General features: G+C 37.4%; 1 protein-coding gene across 1 annotated transcript; it reads left to right on the top strand.

Annotated features, from left to right (window-relative positions):
- The first annotated feature begins 7,438 nt into the window (after window positions 1-7,438).
- calm1b (calmodulin 1b) lies at window positions 7,439-18,976 on the top strand. Its single transcript, XM_026911126.3, has 6 exons — window positions 7,439-7,588; window positions 12,423-12,453; window positions 13,503-13,646; window positions 16,973-17,079; window positions 17,212-17,347; window positions 18,056-18,976. The coding sequence occupies exons 1-6, from the start codon at window positions 7,586-7,588 to the stop codon at window positions 18,082-18,084; spliced, it is 450 nt and encodes a 149-aa protein (XP_026766927.1). The 5' UTR covers window positions 7,439-7,585; the 3' UTR covers window positions 18,085-18,976.
- The last annotated feature ends 738 nt before the right edge of the window (window positions 18,977-19,714 follow it).

Raw genomic sequence — 19,714 nt, 5'->3', positions numbered from 1 at the left:
TTAGTACCAAAAGCCCAAGGGAAGAATAGGGGGTCCTGAGGTGCTTCCTAGGGTCTTGAGGCTGTGACTCTCCCTGCCAGAGGCTTCAGCAAGACCAAGTGAACCTTTGTGAATGTGAAATCAGGTTACAATTACCTAAAAGTGCTGTGTGGTCAGTCCATTTGGCAAGCCGTTAAGGTTGCAGTGTTTTCACTCTGAGTCAGGGTCTAAATCTGCCAGCAGGAGCATCATGTCAGCAGTCAGCGCAGGAGACGTCAGAACCAGACAAGGAATCGTTAATATGGTCAATGCCAAGGCAACCAAGGCACATCATTGGTGCCCTGATGCCCAACACTGGCTTCATTTGTAAGGTTTATTTATTATAAATAAGGGTTTTTAAGTATTTAAGTATTTTAGTTAGTACTTACAGTCCAGCTCTTATAGGTCTTCTTGTCAGAAAATAAATTCATTACCTTGTTTAATTACCCAGAAGTCTTCAATTCGTCTTCGTTCACCTGCAATATTCCCAGTCTTTTTTTTTTTTGTGTGTGTGTTCTCTTTGTTTCTTTAACCTTTTATATACTTTGCAGTTTGTGGGTTTTGTTTCCGTTGTAACAGCTTACACCTGTCTTAACCATAGTCTGCTAACATTGTTAATTCTCTTTCGCTCGGTGGCTAACTTGACGCTTTTACAAGTTCTGAGCAGGATTTGAATCGAGGCCCCCAAACCACTAACTTTGCTGCAGTTCCCTGCCAAAGTGGCGGCAGAATAAACAACTTCCTTTGTCAGTGGTATCTCCACAAGTTAAACCAAATCAAATGTAATGTCTTCTTTGAAGAACAAAATACAAGTAACTTGTTTTTTTTTTATATTGAATACTTTCTCACTGAGTAAGTATCAGTGTACATTAAAAGCTGATTGAACAAAAAATAAAACAAAACATATCTAGACAGGAAACTCTTTTTTTTATGAGAACATATCAACTCCTTCTTGGACTTAAAGGCAGGAAAGAATCCAGTCATGTCCGAATTCAAATATAACATTTGTCTATAATATGTTGAGATCATGTTAACATCCTTTATCTAGATGATTATCTAGATGATTTTGAAGGTAGCTACATGGATCCTTGGTTGTCCTTTGTACTCTATAATCGTAGAAACCTCCAGCACAGTGAGGGTGGAGGGGAACAAATATCAATATTTATTATTTCAAAACTCTAGTTGTAATTGTTTTGTTAAGATTGTTTTGTTAAGTGTCTCAATCTTTTGGTTTACAGGATGGACAAATCACTAGTCAGGATTCCTGAAATGAGCAAACTACACGTACAAATCATCGGTGGCTCAGTGGTTAGCATGTTTGCCTCGCACCGCCGGGGTTGGGGGTTTCAATCCTGCCTCTGCCCTGTGTGTAGAGTTTGCAAGTTCTCCCCATGCTTCAGGGGTTTCTTCCAAAGACATGTGTTGTAGGATGATTGGCATTTCTAAATGATCTGTAGTGTGTGTGCGTGTAATTGGAACCTTGTCCAGGGTGTCCTCTGCCTTGTGCCCTGAGTTTCTTGGGACAGGCTTGTAGGATAAGTGGTACAGAGGATGGATGGATAAGTAGGATCAGTGTGCTGTGGATTCAGTGGCCAGCTTTTCTCCACCTGGCCATCAACCAGAGAAAATAAAACTTTGTTCCTGTGACTTTCACAGAACAAAATTTAAGGAAGAAAACACAATGGAGCATGCTGTTATAGGAAAATAAATAATGACAGGCTGATGAGATGAAGCAGGGTACGCAGCACATGTCCCTGTGAATGAGCTGTTACTATAGAAACGATGAGTAAATTATTATACACCTCTGATTTGCAGCTGCACTTCTGTCAGAGCTGCTGTTATAGAAAATTAATCAACACCTTCTGACTAGTGGTGGTCGTGGTGATGTGGCACAGCTTGATGCTATAACTGTCAGTTCATTTATCTTTACTTTCACAAACTTTCCTTTTATTACAGACATCATATATTTCTAGTATCATATCATAAAGTTTTTTTTAGGTTGTGATGGTTTTTGTGATCCTTTCTTTTAATATTTATTACATGTTTAATGTATATTTGGTGTATTTGTATTTGTTTGTGTTTGTATGTAGTGTATTCCATTGCTGCAAAACTAATTACCAATAAAAGTTTAAGTACGTACGACTCTGTATGTTCACTGTCGTCAGTTTGTTTGCTGAAAACTCCAGCAATTTTGTGTGTTACTGTTCTGAAATGTTACATGGAGTCACATTCGAACAAGGCACATTTAAATAAAGAGTGTACGTGCTATTTTAGTCTTTTTCTCTATCCTGACACGCTGCACTAGTGTAGGAGTTCAGCAATAAAAAAATTGACAAAAAAATTCTCAGGCCTTCTACCTCCACTAGTAACTCAAAAACATTGCATGACTCTGACTCGGTGGAGCAACAGAAGTCAGGAAAACGACTCTGAAAATATGAAAACATGCCCAAACTCTTATCGCATATGGATTTACATATAATTTATTTATCTGGAATAAAAATGCAGGGTGCTGAAGGCTTGGAGTTGCGGAAAATTCAGGTCTATTTGGGGTCATTTGCCAGAAATTAACTAAAAAAGATAAAATCTTATAAATTCTAGATACTGATGGACAATATATCAGTTTACTGGAAATATATTCTGTATATATCATGCTGTAATATTTGGACTTTAATTATACAGACAGACTCCTGCTTTGCGGTGCTGTCCTTCTGTGTGTGTGCGTGTGTGTGTGTGCGTGTGTGTGTGTGTGTGTGTTTCCTGTTGATACAGAAAAGCCCATGCGTCTTCACTGTAATAAACATTACTTGTGCAGTTACACTGCAGAGGGATATTCCCCATCAATAAACAGAACACACACACACACACACACACACACACACACAAACACACACACACACGCTTTTGGCCTGAGGCATACATGTGCTGTGTTGTTGTGCTGGAACTTTTCTCTTTTATCACTCAAGCAATTGAAAACGTCCTCGCGCTGTGCTTATGTGTGTGTGTGTGTGTGTGTGTGTGTCTATGCATAAGCTAGGCAGCACACACGCGCACACACACACGCATTGACGCACACTGTGGTTGCTCGTGTGTGCTCAGTTTTATGTAATGCACTCTCTCTGGGCTGTTTAATCTTCATGCTGACAAGAGGGTTTCTCCACACACACACACACTCACTCACACACACACACACACATGTTCTGAATGTTCAGACTTTATACCATTTTAATAAACTAGTTAACTGTCACTAGCTCAGTAACTCGAAGCCTTTCACTATTAGCAGGTTATTATGAGTTTTTAGTGACGGCTTCATGCTGGTCAGAGCGAACACTCCTGCACACAGTGTTTACATTAGCACTTTACATCATTTACTTCCCTACAGTATAATGTACCTGTAAAGCGATAAAAAAAAATACATGTTCTTTAATAAAATTAAAAATTGCAATCATTGGCAAATGGCAAAAGACGAACAAAACACCCGGGGATGTGATTTTATAGGAAACTAATCAACTCTGCATCATCACACAACCCTGTCACTCAGTATTTTACTATTACTGCAGCGCACACACACACACACACACACACACACACACTGTTTATTATTTACAGAACACACTGTCATTTATCTATGCATGTATAACTTATGCAACATAATGTTAACTATTTCACATTTAATGATTGCAGTTACACCGTCATACGTGTGTGTTGTTCCACTAAATCATAGCAACTGGATACTGTACACTGTGTGTGTGTGTGTGTGTGTGTGTGTTATGTGATATGGTATTAGTCTCCCTCTGCTGCACCAGGCTGTGTGTGAATTTGTGTGTGTGAAATAATGTGTGTGTATTAATGTGTGTGTGAAATAATGGGTGTGTATTACAACTGGATATTGTAAAAGAATGTGTGTGTGTTATGTGATATAGTATTAGTCTCCCTCTGCTGCACCAGGATGTGTGTGTATTTGAGTGTATTAATGTGTGTGTGTTTATTTGTGTGTGTATTAATGTGTAAATGAATATATTTGTAGATGAATGTGTGTATTAATGTGTGTGTGTGTGTGTGTGTGTGTGTGTGTTGGAAATAATGTGTGTGTGTGAAATAATGTGTGTGTGGGTATTAATGTGTAGATGAATGTGTGTGTGAATTAATGTGTGTGTGTATGTGTGAGTGTGTATTAATGTGTGTAGATGAATGTAGATGAAATCATAGCAGCTGGATATTGTAAAAGAATGTGTGTGTGTGTGTGTGTGTGTGTTATGTGATATAGTATTAGTCTCCCTCTGCTGCACCGGGATGTGTGTGTATTTGTGTGTATTAATGTGTGTGTGAAATAATGTGTGTGTTTATTTGTGTGTGTGTGTGTTGGAAATAATGTGTGTGCATGAAATAATGTGTGAAATAATGTGTGTGTGTGTGTGTGTGTATTAATGTGTAGATGAATGTGTGTGGATATTAATGTGTGTGTGTGTGAGTGGGTATTAATGTGTGTAGATGAACGTAGATGAAATCATAGCAACTGGATATTGTACAAGAATGTGTGTGTGTGTGTGTGTGTGTGTGTGTGTTATGTGATATAGTATTAGTCTCCCTCTGCTGCACTGGGCTGAATGGGAGGATTGTAAACACAATAATTTCTTCATCAAATATTGATGTATTTAATGAACAGATGGAGAGTCCAGAGTGAGGGTCCAGCTGTGTGTTCGAATAACACACACCCTCGTTATCGTCCCCTCGTTATCGTCCCCTCGTTATCGTCCCCTCGGGACTCAGAAGGCACTCAAGTGTTCACTAGCAGTGCAACCGGAGCAGTGTGTATCAGACTGCATCTAGATCACAGCCATAACCTTCAGTACACTATATTACCATCTACATATCGCACACTGGATAATAATATTACAATATATATATTTTAATAAACAGATTAATGCCACATTTCATTCATAGATTATAGTACCAATATACACAGTAACTATAAATATAGCTACAAAATATTATATTTATGTATATATTAATATATTATAGTTAATATATGCAAAATATATAGTCAATATATGCAGCATATAGATATATATTATATAAAACATGCATTAAAACTAGGCTATAAATCACAAGATGCGATTTTAACATAATCATACAAATATCCCTACACTTTTTTCTTTCTATTTTTTTTCTATTTGAGGACAATTAATGCCATATTTCTATGATGTTAATGAAATATAAACTATTAAAAATATAATAAAGCAGTACGAATTATTATTAATCTTATAATAATAATTAGTAAAAACCTCATAAATGACACTATAAATGTGAAAATCCTCTACATCATAAACAATAACTGAACATGCAAGCTTATAAAAAAGCAACAAAACAAAACAAAACAAAACAAAACAAACAAAACTAATAAAGCACTACAGCAACAAAAGACAGAGCACAGGAGTCCAGTCAGATTTTAAACACATATTTAAGAAGGTTTTGGAAGTCATGGGTTAGTTTCCACTTTAAAAATATGAAAATAATGTATTTAGAATAAATATTAAGCTGTAAAATAATCCATATGAGCCGCTACTTATTAGTTTATAATACTGCAGCTCTGAAATAACCAATAAACACGCAGAAAACCCACATACATGTATCCCTCCGCGTTAGGAGACACGAGTGCAGCAACCTGCCGTGCGGAAGGATACAGAACCGTGTAGGAGCAGTAATCTGGCCGCCTCAGTGTGGAGGACCCTTTAGGCAGCTGTCGCGTTCGCCTTATTAAAATTCAACCCGATTAGCATTTATTACACTTTTTTTTTTTTTTAAATTAATGTTATTCCTCTAAATTTATATAAAAACTGAACAAAATACTGACTAAAATATAGATGTACCACAAAGAAAGAAAATACTTTAAAAGACAAAGAAAGAAGTGTGTTAAATAAAGCATAGAGCAAATAGAGCAAATTAGTCAGATGAATAATAAAAATAAATTTCTCTTCATTTTAAATGTTATTGCTAACTTCACCAGTCCTTCTGTTATTATTATTATTATTATTATTATTATTATTATTATTATTATTATTATATCTGTGTCCAGAATTGAAATTGTGAAAAGCCTTAAAACTGATAGAGTATGAAGTTTTTTTTTTCTTCCTTGTTTGATAACCTAGCTGGACATTTGTTTTCCCATTCTAGTCTTTTTTTTTTTTTTTTTTAATCTTTTTAGATCATTTATACTTTGTCATTAGTTTTATATTCGTATGTTTTAAGTTATATTCTACCACTTTTAGGATAATAATTTCCTTTTATTACTTAAAAAAATGTGGATCTGTGAGAAATGGACATCATTCAATCAGCCATTTTTGTGACTGCGGGATACAAACAGAGAAAAAACACGACATAAACATAAACGTGTTTTACAGAGCCCCTAAAGGGACATTGTGATGGAAAAAAATATGAGATGGGAGGAAAATGTTTATTTCAATGCTTTTGTGTTTGCTAACAAAACTTTTGCGTTCCCCTGAGAAACTTTGCGTTCTCTCAAGATAATTGTGTTCTCTCGCAAACGCAAATATCCTTGTGAGGGAACGTAAATATCTTTGCGAGAGAACGTAAAAGTTTTGTGAGAGAACGTAAAAGTTTTGCGAGAGAACGTAAATATCTTTGCGAGAGAACGTAAAAGTTTTGCGAGAGAACGTAAAAGTTTTGCGAGAGAACGTAAATATCTTTGCGAGAGAACGTAAAAGTTTTGCGAGAGAACGTAAATATCTTGTGAGAGAACTTAAATATCTTTGCGAGAGAACTTAAATATCTTTGCGAGAGAACGCAAATATCTTGTGAGAGAACGCAAATATCTTGTGAGAGAACATAAATATCTTTGCGAGAGAACGCAAATATCTTGTGAGAGAACATAAATATCTTTGCGAGAGAACTTAAATATCTTTGCGAGAGAACGCAAATATCTTGTGAGAGAACGCAAATATCTTGTGAGAGAACATAAATATCTTTGCGAGAGAACGTAAAACTTTTGTGAGAGAACGTAAATATCTTTGAGAGAGAACGCAGATATCTTGAGAGAATGTAAATATCCTTGCGAGAGAACACAAATATCATTGTGAGAGAATGTAAATATATTTGCGAGAGAACGTAAAAGTATTTAAATTGAAGTTTTCCTCCAATCTCATATTTTTTTTTCCATCACCATGTGAACAAACATGTTAAAAGTGGCTGTAACATTTCTTATGCTTTCTGATTTGAGAAAAAGACCGAATTTTTTTGTGTGAAATGTTTTAATCTTTTGCAAAACATCGCTTTTTGTTGTTGTTGTTATTGTTGTTGTTTAACCAGACAGTCTGTTTTGCAGCAGCAGCAGCAGCGCCCTCTAGCGGAGAGTGAGAACGCGGAAGTGCGCAGGGAGACAGTGGGAGGGACCCGGATGTAGGAACTCCCTGGCGGTGTTGCGTGGCGGAGGGATACATTTCACCCACAGCAGCGAGAACAAACAACATCACTGCGCCCCTTAAACCGCTTCCGCCGGGACCACTCTCTCTCTCTCCCTCTCTCTCTCCCTCTCTCTCTCTGCTCTACAGACATGGTGCGTATCTCATTTATTGTCTGATATTTATTAAAACTGTCTGTGCATGTTTTACATCAGTTTGTTGTATGATATGTGACGCTTCCTGTTTACTGGCCTGATTATTATTATTGTCCTGATGATGTCTAGTCCATGTGATTCATTTACACATTACACAGAAAACTTACAATCCCAGATATTTATTAAAGATTATACTGTGTGATAAATGTGTAAGATATCTCTCAGTGTCACAGGCTGCATGCAGGTGATCTGGGATTTAATCAGGCAGCAAGTGTCGGCTTATAACAGGCTCATAACAGGCTCATAACAGGCTCATTCATTCATTCATTCATTCATTCATTCATTCACTCACTCACTCACTCAGTCACTCATTACTGTTTCAGATATTAAATGCATGAGATTACTGCGTGCTGGTTGTGAAGAGCAGCCTGTAGCCGGTGTGTGTATCAGAGCTCTCTGTACCAGCAGTGTGTGAACACATTAATAGGGAAAGTGAAGAGTGCTGAGCTTCATGAGGGGTCAGACCAGTGTGTGTGTGTGTGTGTGTGTGTGTGTGTGTGTGTGTAAATGAATATATGTGTGTGTATTTGTGTGTGTGTATTAATGTGTCTAAATGAATGTGTGTAAATGAATGTGTGTGTGTGTGTATTAACGTGTAAATGAATGTGTGTGTGTATTTATGTGTGTGTTGGAAATAATGTGTGAAATAATGTGTGTGTGGGTATTAATGTGTAGATGAATGTGTGTGTGAATTAATGTGTGTGTAGATGTGTGTGTGTGTGTGTGTGTGTGTATTAATGAGTGTGTATTAATGTGTATATGAATGTGTGTGTATTTGTGTGTGTGTGTAGTAATGTGTAGATGAATGTGTGTGTGTGTAGATGAATGTGTGTGTGTGTAGATGAATGTGTGTGTGTGTGTGTAGATGAATGTGTGTGTAAGTGTGTAGATGAATGTGTGTGTGTGTGTGTGTGTATGTAGATGAATGTGTGTGTGTGTGTGTGTGTGTAGATGAATGTGTGTGTAAGTGTGTAGATGAATATGTGTGTGCGTGTGTGTGTATGTGTGTGTAGATGAATGTGTGTGTAAGTGGACAGATGAATATGTGTGTGTGTGTGTGTGTGTAGATGAATGTGTGTGTAAGTGTGTAGATGAATGTGTGTGTGTGTGTGTGTGTAGATGAATGTGTGTGTAAGTGGACAGATGAATATGTGTGTGTGTGTGTGTAGATGAATGTGTGTGTAAGTGTGTAGATGAATGTGTGTGTGTGTGTGTGTGTGTGTGTAGATGAATGTGTGTGTAAGTGTGTAGATGAATGTGTGTGTGTGTGTGTGTGTAGATGAATGTGTGTGTAAGTGGACAGATGGGAAACAGTTCACATCATGTGTTAGGAATGGCTACAGTTTTAAAATCCTCATACAGACATCATAAACACATTAAATCAGGATGAAAGTGAATAAAGTAAGCAGCAGTGGTGTGTAGTGGTGTTTACCTCCGCTGTGTGTGTGTATTAATTATGTTTTTGTGTACAGTTTGCTGTAAAGTTGGCATAATTAAGTGAGATGATGAAAGATCAGTGACCCACAACCCTGACTGCAGCTTATTAATCCTGTAGAATGTCCTTAAAGCAGAAAGAGCCGAGCCCCGTGCCCTCAGCTGTGTTTCCAGATGTTTGCAGATGTGCTGTGAATACATTAGCACGTGCTTACAGGCTGTGGTGTGTGTGTGTGTGTGTGTGTGTGTGTATATATATATATATATATATATATATATATAAAACATTTTGATTTAAACTTGGACTGATTGTCACTTCACAGTTTATACAGGATACAAAAGTATGAAGTTTACAGAGCCACAACAATAAAGCAGTGAGATCAAGCAAACAAACAACAAACAAACAAACAAATAAATAAATAAAAGTAAGATCTAATACGATGAGATATGAGGTATAATTTCTAAGTAATAGGAAATTGTGAGAGAGAGAGATAGATGAATGACAGACAGATGTATTAATAATAGACATATTAATAATAATAATAATAATATTACTACTACTATTATAGGAGTTATGCATGGAGAGTCTTGTAGGCGTGTGTGTGTGTGTGTGTGTGTGTGTGTGTGTACACTCTTAAGCAGCTTTCCAGGCTCAGTGGGCTGATAGAGTTCATATTGCACTGTGTGTGTGTGTGTGTGTATGTGTGGGATTATCAATATGAATCATCATCTTTTAGTTACAAATATAATAATAGTAATAATACTAAGTCTGATATAGTATTAATAATGGATAATGATTATTAATGACTAAAGAGCTGGAGTGTGTGTGTGTGTGTGTGTGAGAGAGAGAGAGTGAGTGTTGAGATGAATCAGCATGTTGTTGTCTGCAGTTTCTGTGTATGTGTGTGTGCGTGAATGTGTGTGTGTTTAAAGCGGGACACCACGCTGAGAGGTGTGTGTGTGTGTGTGTGAGGCCTCATGCTTTTCTTTTCAAGTTGATTGTAACATTCAGTAATATTTATATTTTCTGCGTGTGGAGAAATATTCGATCTTTCTCCGTATATTGATTTTGTTGTGAAATATGTCTTTGAATAAATCTGAATATTCATGAGCCTTTAATGTTAATAGATTGTTAATAGATTGTATTTGCTGGAGTAATGAAGTGTGTGGAGTGATGGACACACAGTGTTGGCACTAATCTATCCCATCATGCACCACATAGGAAAAGGGGCGGGGCTTTGAGAAGCTCACTTAGGCTCCATTTACACACTTGTAGAAGTCGTCTGTTATGTTTGTGCGAGCAGCGATGCGTTCCTGACATCATCAAAACTCGGCCTAGTTAGCAGGGTTGCCAGGTTTGTGTTTTTCACACAGACTCAAGCTGCTTTTGAGCTGTTCATTCACGCTGTTGCACACGTAATAATTTTAAACGTGCGTCATGGCCATGTACAAGCTCTTCTCATATCACACTTCTTCTCTCTGTTCTCAGTCTACGCTTTACATTAAGCAGGAAACTGTACGATATACAGACTTTCCTGAAGTGAAACATGTTCCTCGTTTTTGTGTGTAAATTGTAGTTTCCATAGCGACCGCAGCGCAGGACCAACGCAGACATTCTGATTACAAACTGAATTATAATATTATAACTATATCATAATGTCCGTTTTGCTGTGGCACATAAATATCTAACAACTCGGTAAAAGCGTGACATTCACTGTGTGAAGAAGTCGCACTTCAGCCCTGTTCAGACGGGATTAGTTTTACACAGTGGACACACGTGCAATGTAATTATTAGTGGAGTATCTCTGGGATTATAATCTCATCCACACTTTTCAAAGATCTGTCCATATTTTACCTTCTATAGACTGAGCAGTAGAAATAACTCCGGGTATTATAAGCTTGTATCCCGTCTGAGTGGACGTGCGGGAAAGATTGCGTTATATCCTGTGAGAAAACACGTTTTCAGGTTTTTTCCAGTATAAAGACGCCCCAGGAAGTGCTTAATCATTTCTCTTTTCTGTCGTCTCCTGCTAAAGCCAGGATGAAAGAAGTATAAAACACAGAATGATAAATTTCACTGGACGTTTAAAAGGGCGTGTCAGATTAATGTGATAATTACAGCGAGCATTATTCACACAGCTCACCATCTTCTCGTTCATATATCATCGTATTAGTCTTTTTCATTTTTCTTTTTTAAACTGATGCTTTTATGTGACGTCATACTGCAGCCCTGGTCGGATTGGATTAGTTTATCAGCGGGACGTCTGAAAGATATTTTCACGTCTCCTTGGTGATGAAAGTCTCGCGTCCAGGACCGCAGGAGAAGCGAGTTTCTAACAGGTTGTATTTTCTACGAACCTGGACGTTTGTGTCACGTGGGTCTTTATGTATTTAAGGAGCTGTCAGTTATACAACTAGTCATTATTTATAGAAAAATAAAAGTTGATGATGTGCGTATGTGAATGTAAAGTCATGCTTTATTCCTGTAGCTGTAGTTATAACGGCTCCTTTAATCAGCCTGCAGGATCTGGCTTTTCGTGTGTAGTCGAGGTTTTACTGCCCAGGTGGGTGTTAGAAGTGCCTCTCTTATACAGCATCCATTTTTCATTTGGTGATTTGGGAAGAGTTTAATAACTGGGGAAGGGGCACTGATACACACGCTATGAAACTAAATACAGCACGATGCAGCAGTAAAGCATCTTTTCTCCCAACATGAGGTGACATCTGAGTAGAAAATCATGGCCACGTGTCCCGACGGGACAAACATGATCAGATGAGCGCTGAGTCTGGTGAAAAACAGCAGGTGATTCAGCCTGTAACTTTCCCAGATGGAAATAAAATCCCAGAGGAAACTCCCCCCGAGCCCCGTGTACGTTTCGCCGTGAAAGCGTGGTTGCTGTGTAACTCTATAACTGCGTGGCTGCTGTATGAAAGACGAAGCCTTACTCTGTCCTGTCAATCAAACGTGCTCATTAGAATATTAGACCACACCCATCATAACAGCACTCAGCTGAGGATTTTATTGCATTTAAATTTTTATTTTTTTATTATTAAATATTGCTGGATGTTTGTAGAAAACACTCAGCGTTGTGTCTGTATCTAACACGGTGTTGCCTGTGCTTATAAAATTACAGCATGAATCCTGTTTCTGATTAATAACCACGACTTCAGGGCCTTAACTACTTTTTTAAGTTGTAATAAACCTGAGTGTCGAAGAAGCACCGTGATTTTAAATGCAGGTTCGACCACAAGTGCAGTTTTCTTTGCATAAAAAAAAGTATTCATTTCAGAGGATCGTTTCCACATATAATAATAATATTTCTGTCTGTTTGTGTTAAAGGCTGATCAGCTGACAGAGGAACAAATCGCAGGTAAGAGCTGACGACTTTCTTTCTTCTGAACTATAGAATTAATCACTGCTGCAGTTTTTATCATTTTAATCTTCATTCCAGACACTACAACACACAGACTCTGGAGTGTTCATATGATGTGTGTGTGCGTGTGTGTGTGTGTGTGTGTTACCCATAATGCACTGCAAGTGTACATCAGGTTTAACTTACTACACAGATGTCTGTAATGAATCTAGGTTTCTAAATTTCTGATGTGTTTCCTGAAGAATATTCAGTCTTAAAGTGCGAGAGTAAAACAACAATTAAAGGTTAAAGGGAAAAAAAACTAAAAACCTCCATATTTAAGCGTTATAGAAGGAAGAATGTTGTTTAGAAATGAAAGGATAGATGAGAATAGAAGGATATAAAATATATAAAGGATATAAGAGGAATAAAAAAAGGAATAAAAAGCAAAAGAGAATTAAAGAAAGAAAGAGAATGATGGAAAAAAAGAATAAAAAGGGATAGGAAATAAAGGATAAGAAAAGTAGAATAGAATGAGGAAAGAAACAGAGAAAGGAGGAAATGGGGGAAAAATAGTAGTAGTAAGATGAGAGAGTGAGATGAGAGAGAAAATGAAGTAAATAAATGGATGTAGAGAGGAAGAAATGTACAGTAAAATGAAAAGAGAGAAATAAAGAATAAGGGAAAGGTAATAAAGAAAGTTAAAAAAAGAAAGAAAGAAAGAAAAGTATAAATAAAAAAGAGAATAAAGATAAAACAGAAAGTAAACCAGATGAAGACAGAACCTATTAAAAGCAACAAAGAAAGGGAAAAAAGATGAAAGATAGAAATTATGAGTGAATGAAGAGAGGAAGAAAAGTAGATTAAGAGAAAGAAAAACAGAATGAATGTTGTGTGTGTATAATGAGTGTGTGTTGGGAGTTTATTAATGACGTTCCTGCGTGTTTCAGCTCAGATTAGAGGAACGTGATCCGCTCTGCTCTCTTTATAAGCTGTGGAGTTTTTAAACTCTGCCCCTGATTGTGTCTGCGTGTGTGTGTGTGTGTGTGTGCGTGTGTGTGTTACAGAGTTTAAGGAGGCGTTCTCGCTGTTCGATAAGGACGGAGACGGCACCATCACCACTAAAGAGCTCGGGACGGTGATGCGCTCTCTGGGACAGAACCCCACTGAGGCTGAGCTGCAGGACATGATCAACGAGGTGGACGCTGACGGTGAGCTTTACACTCGTCCCTCAGCAGGACAGAGAGGGTTTGGGAAAGACCTAGGACGGAAGGAAGGACGGGAGAGAAAAGAAAAAAATTGATGGATGGAAAACAAAATGTAGAATAAAATGAAGAAAGCAACAAAGGAAAGAAGGAAGGAAGGAGTGGAATAGGAGAGGAAGACAAGAGAGGATGAAAACCAAAAGCAAGAGAGAAAGACAAAAAAATTAAAGGCAAAAAAAGAAAGAATAAACAGGAGAGACAGAAAAGAATTAAGCAAAAAAAATAGATATGAATGAATCGATAGAGTGAAAGGAAGAAATGTAGAATAAAATGGAGGAAGAAACAGAAATGAAGGAGGGATGGGAAGGATGGAAAATGAGAGAATGAAAGAAAGTAAAGATGAATGAATATAAGAAAGAAAAGAAGAACATAAATAAAGAATAAAGAAAAATAAAGAAGGATGTTAAATGTTGCCTGTAGTTGAATGGAGGAAAACTTCTGCTTTAAAAAAAAAAAAAAAAAAAAAGATGTAAAAAATTCTGAAGATTTTCACGTTGCTTAAAAGTGACGATTTAAAATAAAAGTAATAAACCTGATTTTAATCCGAATTGACTTGTTTATATTAAGGTTTTTTTTTTTTTTGTTTGTTTTTAAGCCATACTGAGCCAAATAATGAGTAATTATTAAAGATAAAAATAAACGTCGCTGTAAAAACCATCATTTAAATTTAATCATTTAAATTAATTCCTAGTTCTGCAAAAGCACATTATTCCCATCATTTCAGATCTGCAGTTTGTAACGTCCTTTAGTAACGAGGTATAAACGCGATGTATAAAGAGCGCTTCCTCATAAACCAGTTCACTTTTTGGCAAAGTTCTCTGAAGTTCCTTCATATGCAGGGTTTAATGCTGTCCTTTCTGAAAAAAGCGAATGATTATACAGTATAAATATCGTTACACACTTGCTTCCTGTTGAAGTTCCTTCTCTCTGCCTGAGTGATGTCATGGAGGTCAGATGGTGAGAAGGAGATAAAAGCGGTTACGTAACACACACAGCTTCTTCACGCAGCGAGTCGCAGCCGTACGGTGGAAAGCGTGGTTCAGCGTCGACGCAGGGGGCGTGGCCAGGAAGAGACGAGGAACAGATCGCTGTTGTTTCTTGTCTTGTCTTGTCGGTCGGGTTTTTCTGCTCGAATGTTGCCGGGATGATTGTAGTGTGTGTGAGGATGATAATGTAACATTACAACACAATATCACAATTTACAGCACTCAGGTGTGAACGCTGCTTTAAAGTTCAGTCAGATTCAGTCGTCATTCACAAAGCATTTCATTCCTCTTCTTAAGCGTGGTTTATCCTGGGCAGGGTGGCGGCGGGTCAGGAGTCTGTCCCCTGAAAAGATGGAGGGAGAGAGGAACAAAGGAAAACAAAGAAAGAATAAAGGACAAAGTAAGACGATAGTGAGAGAAAGAAAGAAAGAAAGAAAGAAGCATTCAAAGAAAAACAGAAAGAAGCAAAGAAAGAGAAAGAAGTGAGAAAAGAAGGAAAAAATCAAAAGAAGAAGGACAAAAAATTAAAAGTAAGCGAGAAAGAGAATGAAAGGAAGAGACAGGACAGAAAGAAACAACATGAATGGAGAGAAGGAGAAATGTAGAATAGATAGATAGATAGACTTTTTTGATCCCATGAGGGAAATTCTTGTGTTACAGCAGCATGGTCAGTAGCAAGATACAACACGTACACACACAAAATATAAAATATAAAATACAATAAGTTAAATTAAATGAAGAAAATGAAGAAACTGAAATACAGTAGGAAGGAGAGAAGTAAAGATCTAAGCTGAATGTTACTCAGAACCATCGCTAGAGCCCGCTTATCAAATGAGACATTAAATAAATAAAAATAAAAGTTGTTTATTAAGGAGTCTCATTTCTGTTTAAGTCGCTGCAGTTTTTTTTTTTTTGGATTAAATTTTGGGACGGAGTGATGCAGTGCAGGATTCACTCATCTTTCCACCTTCAAGTCCCTTGGCTTTAAGTGAGTCTGCAAAATGCAAAACTGAAGGTGACCCTTAACTGTGTCTCCACCCAAGAATTTCCCTGGAGAGGAAGAGGGATCGTGTAACAGCTGAGAAGTGTGCGGCGTTTACGTCTGCGTACTGACGCTGCTGCTCCTGAACGTCACACGGGCTGGGTGCTGGGGTTCAGGCTTAAAGACAAGTAAAGCAAAGTGGCTCCAAAAATCTCTAATTCACAACCACTCAGGTTTTATTTTATACTATTTCACATCTCCAGTTCTGTCCTTAATTTCAGTCATGTATTTTTATTTCATTACCGGCTCCTCCTGGTGATCTCGAGTAGGTGCGGTAATGTTAATAACAACAGCGTCTAAAATCCATGTGTTTTTCATACTATATTACCTCCACTTCAGAGATTTTAGACTGATAGCCCATGACCTAACCCAAGGAGATTAGGATTAGCAGTGAGGGTTAGAGATTAGGATTAGAGATTAGGATTAGCTTGAGGGTTAGAGATTAGGATTAGAGATTAGGATTATCTTGAGGGTTAGAGATTAGGATTAGTGGTGAGGGTTTGAGATTAGGATTAGCGGGTATAGCGAGTAGCTTGGTGTACACCACGATAGTGAACCAGACTATTTCTACATATAATCTTCGGGGAAAAAAAAATGAGAGAAATTTACATTTATGGCATTTTGGCACTTCAGAGCGACTTACAGAAGTGATGATGATTCTCAAACATCCTCGTACTGGTTCACTAGCTCACTGAGAGTACTCAATCAGCCTAAAACCCTGATCAGGAGGAAATATAGCATGAAAAAAACACACAACATGGATATTTCTAATAACACAGTTGTTATTAAGACTTCTAATAATAATAATAATAATAATAATAATACAGCTCGTAGTAAGTGTAGTAGCGGTTTCAGTGTAATGAAGTATTGCTAGAATTGGAATTTGATGTGGTGAAGACAGACGAGTGGAGTGATACACACTGAAATGTCTCAGTGCTGCTGTACTAACCATCAGCACTCCTGGATTAGTGGATCAGAATTAACTGTTATTTATAACATTATTTATCATGGTGAAAATGCACAATACAAAGGCGATGAAATACAAGAACCATGCACCAATTGCACTTGTGCCATCACATCAGCGCCACCTTGAGGTAGTCTCATCACGTCACATGACGTTACATCATTCCTGATCCGGATAACGTCCGTTATGCTGGTTGGATAAACAGAAATCGTAATTAAACCAGCGAGTCTTTGTAGTGGAATTTGAATGATGGAATGTATTATATATTTCCTTTTCTCAGGTAACGGAACAATCGACTTCCCCGAGTTCTTGACCATGATGGCCAGAAAGATGAAGGACACAGACAGCGAGGAGGAGATCCGCGAGGCCTTCCGGGTGTTCGATAAGGTCCGTTTAAACACTTGGACCTGTCTAAACTGAGCTACACACAGTACATATGACGTGTCTTCTGATTCTGTCCCGGATGCTAAGATGATGTATAAACTGTGTGAAAAACACACTCTTTTCCTCTCGCTCTAGGATGGAAATGGCTACATCAGCGCTGCAGAACTGCGTCACGTCATGACGAACCTCGGCGAGAAGCTCACAGACGAGGAAGTGGATGAGATGATCAGAGAAGCCGATATCGACGGAGACGGTCAGGTGAACTACGAAGGTACGGAACAAGGCTTCATCTCCGTTTCTTATTCAGAATGCATTTTAGCAAAAGCACCTGCTCACACTAGACATGCCTTAAACAAGACCCTAATCCCTAACTGCTCAGATCTGTGCTGGGATTATATTCTGAGTTTCCACTGCCTGAGGTAGGATTACTGGTGAGGGTTAGAGATTAGGATTAACAGTGGAGATTAGGATTAGTGATGAAGACTAGAGATTAGGATTAGTGATGAAGACTAGAGATTAGGATTAGGGTTAGTGATTAGGATAAGTGGTGAGAGTTAGTGATTGGGATTAGTGGTGAAGATTAGAGATTAGGATTAGAGGTGAGGGTTAGAGATTAGGATTAATGGTGAAGATGAAAGATTAGGATTAGCAGTGAGAGTTAGTGAATTAGCGGTGAGGGATAGTGATTAGGATTAGCGGGTATGATTAGTGATAAATATCAGGGATTAATAGGGTTAGGGATTAGTGGTGGTTAATGTTAATAATTAGGGGTTAGGGATTAGGCTGGTTAATAATTAGAAAGTTCATTAACAATATTAATATAAAGCCAGTTTTAAGTGTGATGGTGATTACTGAATAAATGAAACAATTTTCATGTTTTGATTAAAGAATTTAATAATAAACTGTTACTAGTTTAACAGCTCGGCCAAATCCACTGAACACATTTAATTTTTTTTATTCTTTTTTTTTTTTTTTTCAGAATTTGTACAGATGATGACCGCGAAGTGAAGCTTCCTGTCATCTTAGAAGAAAAAAAGTTTTATTTACCTCTTATGGAAAAAAATCTAGTTATTGAGAATTGTTTCTGTACAGAGAACGATTGAATGTTGAAATTAAAATATCTTCCTTCTGTCCACACGGATATAAAATCAGAAAATCTGCATGAAACAGTTAGTGCTCCCTCCCTGCAGCTCCACACTCTGTGATTAAAGAAATAAATACCGGACCTCCAGCTTCCTACCTACACACGCAGCACATGTAAAGCTCGGGTGATGTGGTGATCTCATTTCTCTCCGTTTTCTCTTCTTCCTGCATGCAGAGTGAGAATGAACGTGATGTACCCGACTTTTTATATATCGAGACAAACAGCCACCGATGTTAGGCATGTGCTGATATTAAACTTATACATTTCTTACAATAATTACGTAATATATTAGTCACAACAAAAAAATTAACAGTATATTAACAATTGGACATAAAGAAATCAAGATCTTTTTAAAATTTCAACAACAAAACGTGAGGAAAGTCTTTAAAAAAGTATTGCATGTTAAATATTTCAGTTTCTTTTTTTTTTTTTTAATTATTAGCACATGCCTACTGAATACCAGCTGAGGGAAAGGGACTGTTACTATATGGTCAGAAATAAAATAAATAAATAAATAAAACTAGGTTAAAAAGTCTTAAACATTTGGCATGATTTAGGTTTCAGTGAATTTTTTTAAAGGGTTTTGTGTTCATTTTTGCTTGGATGGCTCTCTTCCACTGTGGAGGAGGAACGCATGCGTAATATTATTATTATTATTATTATTATTATTATTATTATTATTAGAGAATTTGCTGAGTTCAGTTTACATCCATTCCAGTTGTACATGCTACTCTTTTTTTGCTCTCTTGGGTTTTTTTTTTTTCCAATAAAAAAACACCATAAACAACTTGTGTGTTTGTTGTGTTTATTTATATTCATTTATGGCTAATTTTAATGAAGCTTGAAATAACAGAGGATCTGTCTGTCCATCTGTCTATTCTCCTCTCTACCTGTCTGCCTTTCCTTCTATCCATTTGTCCATCTATCCAAGTGTCAACCTCTATCCATCTGCCTACCTGTCTATCTGTCCATCCATCCAAGTGTCAACCTGTCTTACAGCATTAATGAAGCTGTCTATCCTTCTATCTGTCTGTCTATTTATACATGGCTCGTAACCCATCTATCTCTCCATCCCCCCATCCATTTACCCTTATATCCATCTGTCTATCCTTCTGTCTGTCTGTCTATCTGTCTCTCTACCCTTCTATTAGTCTACTTGTCTGTCTACTCTTTTTCTTGTCTCTCTTGTTGTGTGTTTGTTTATTTACCTGCAGAGTTGTCTGTCTACCAGACTATCCGTCTATTCGTCATCTAATCTCTTACAGCTTTAACAAAAAGAGCTGTCTGTCCATCTTTCTGTTCACCCATCTATCCCTTTGTCTATCTATCTATCTATCTATCTATCTATCTATCTATCTATCTATCTATCAACCTGTCTGTCTACACATCTATCCCTCTGCCTACAGATATATCAACCTGTCTAGCTATTTATATGTCTGTCTACACCTCTGTCCATATACATTCGTATCCCTCTGCTCTATCTATCTATCCATC

The sequence above is a fragment of the Pangasianodon hypophthalmus genome, chromosome 19 (assembly GCF_027358585.1).
Source record: "Pangasianodon hypophthalmus isolate fPanHyp1 chromosome 19, fPanHyp1.pri, whole genome shotgun sequence".
Lineage (NCBI taxonomy): Eukaryota > Metazoa > Chordata > Actinopteri > Siluriformes > Pangasiidae > Pangasianodon > Pangasianodon hypophthalmus.
The sequence above is the reverse complement of the archived record's forward strand: the minus strand, read 5'-3'. Positions and strand labels throughout refer to the sequence as shown.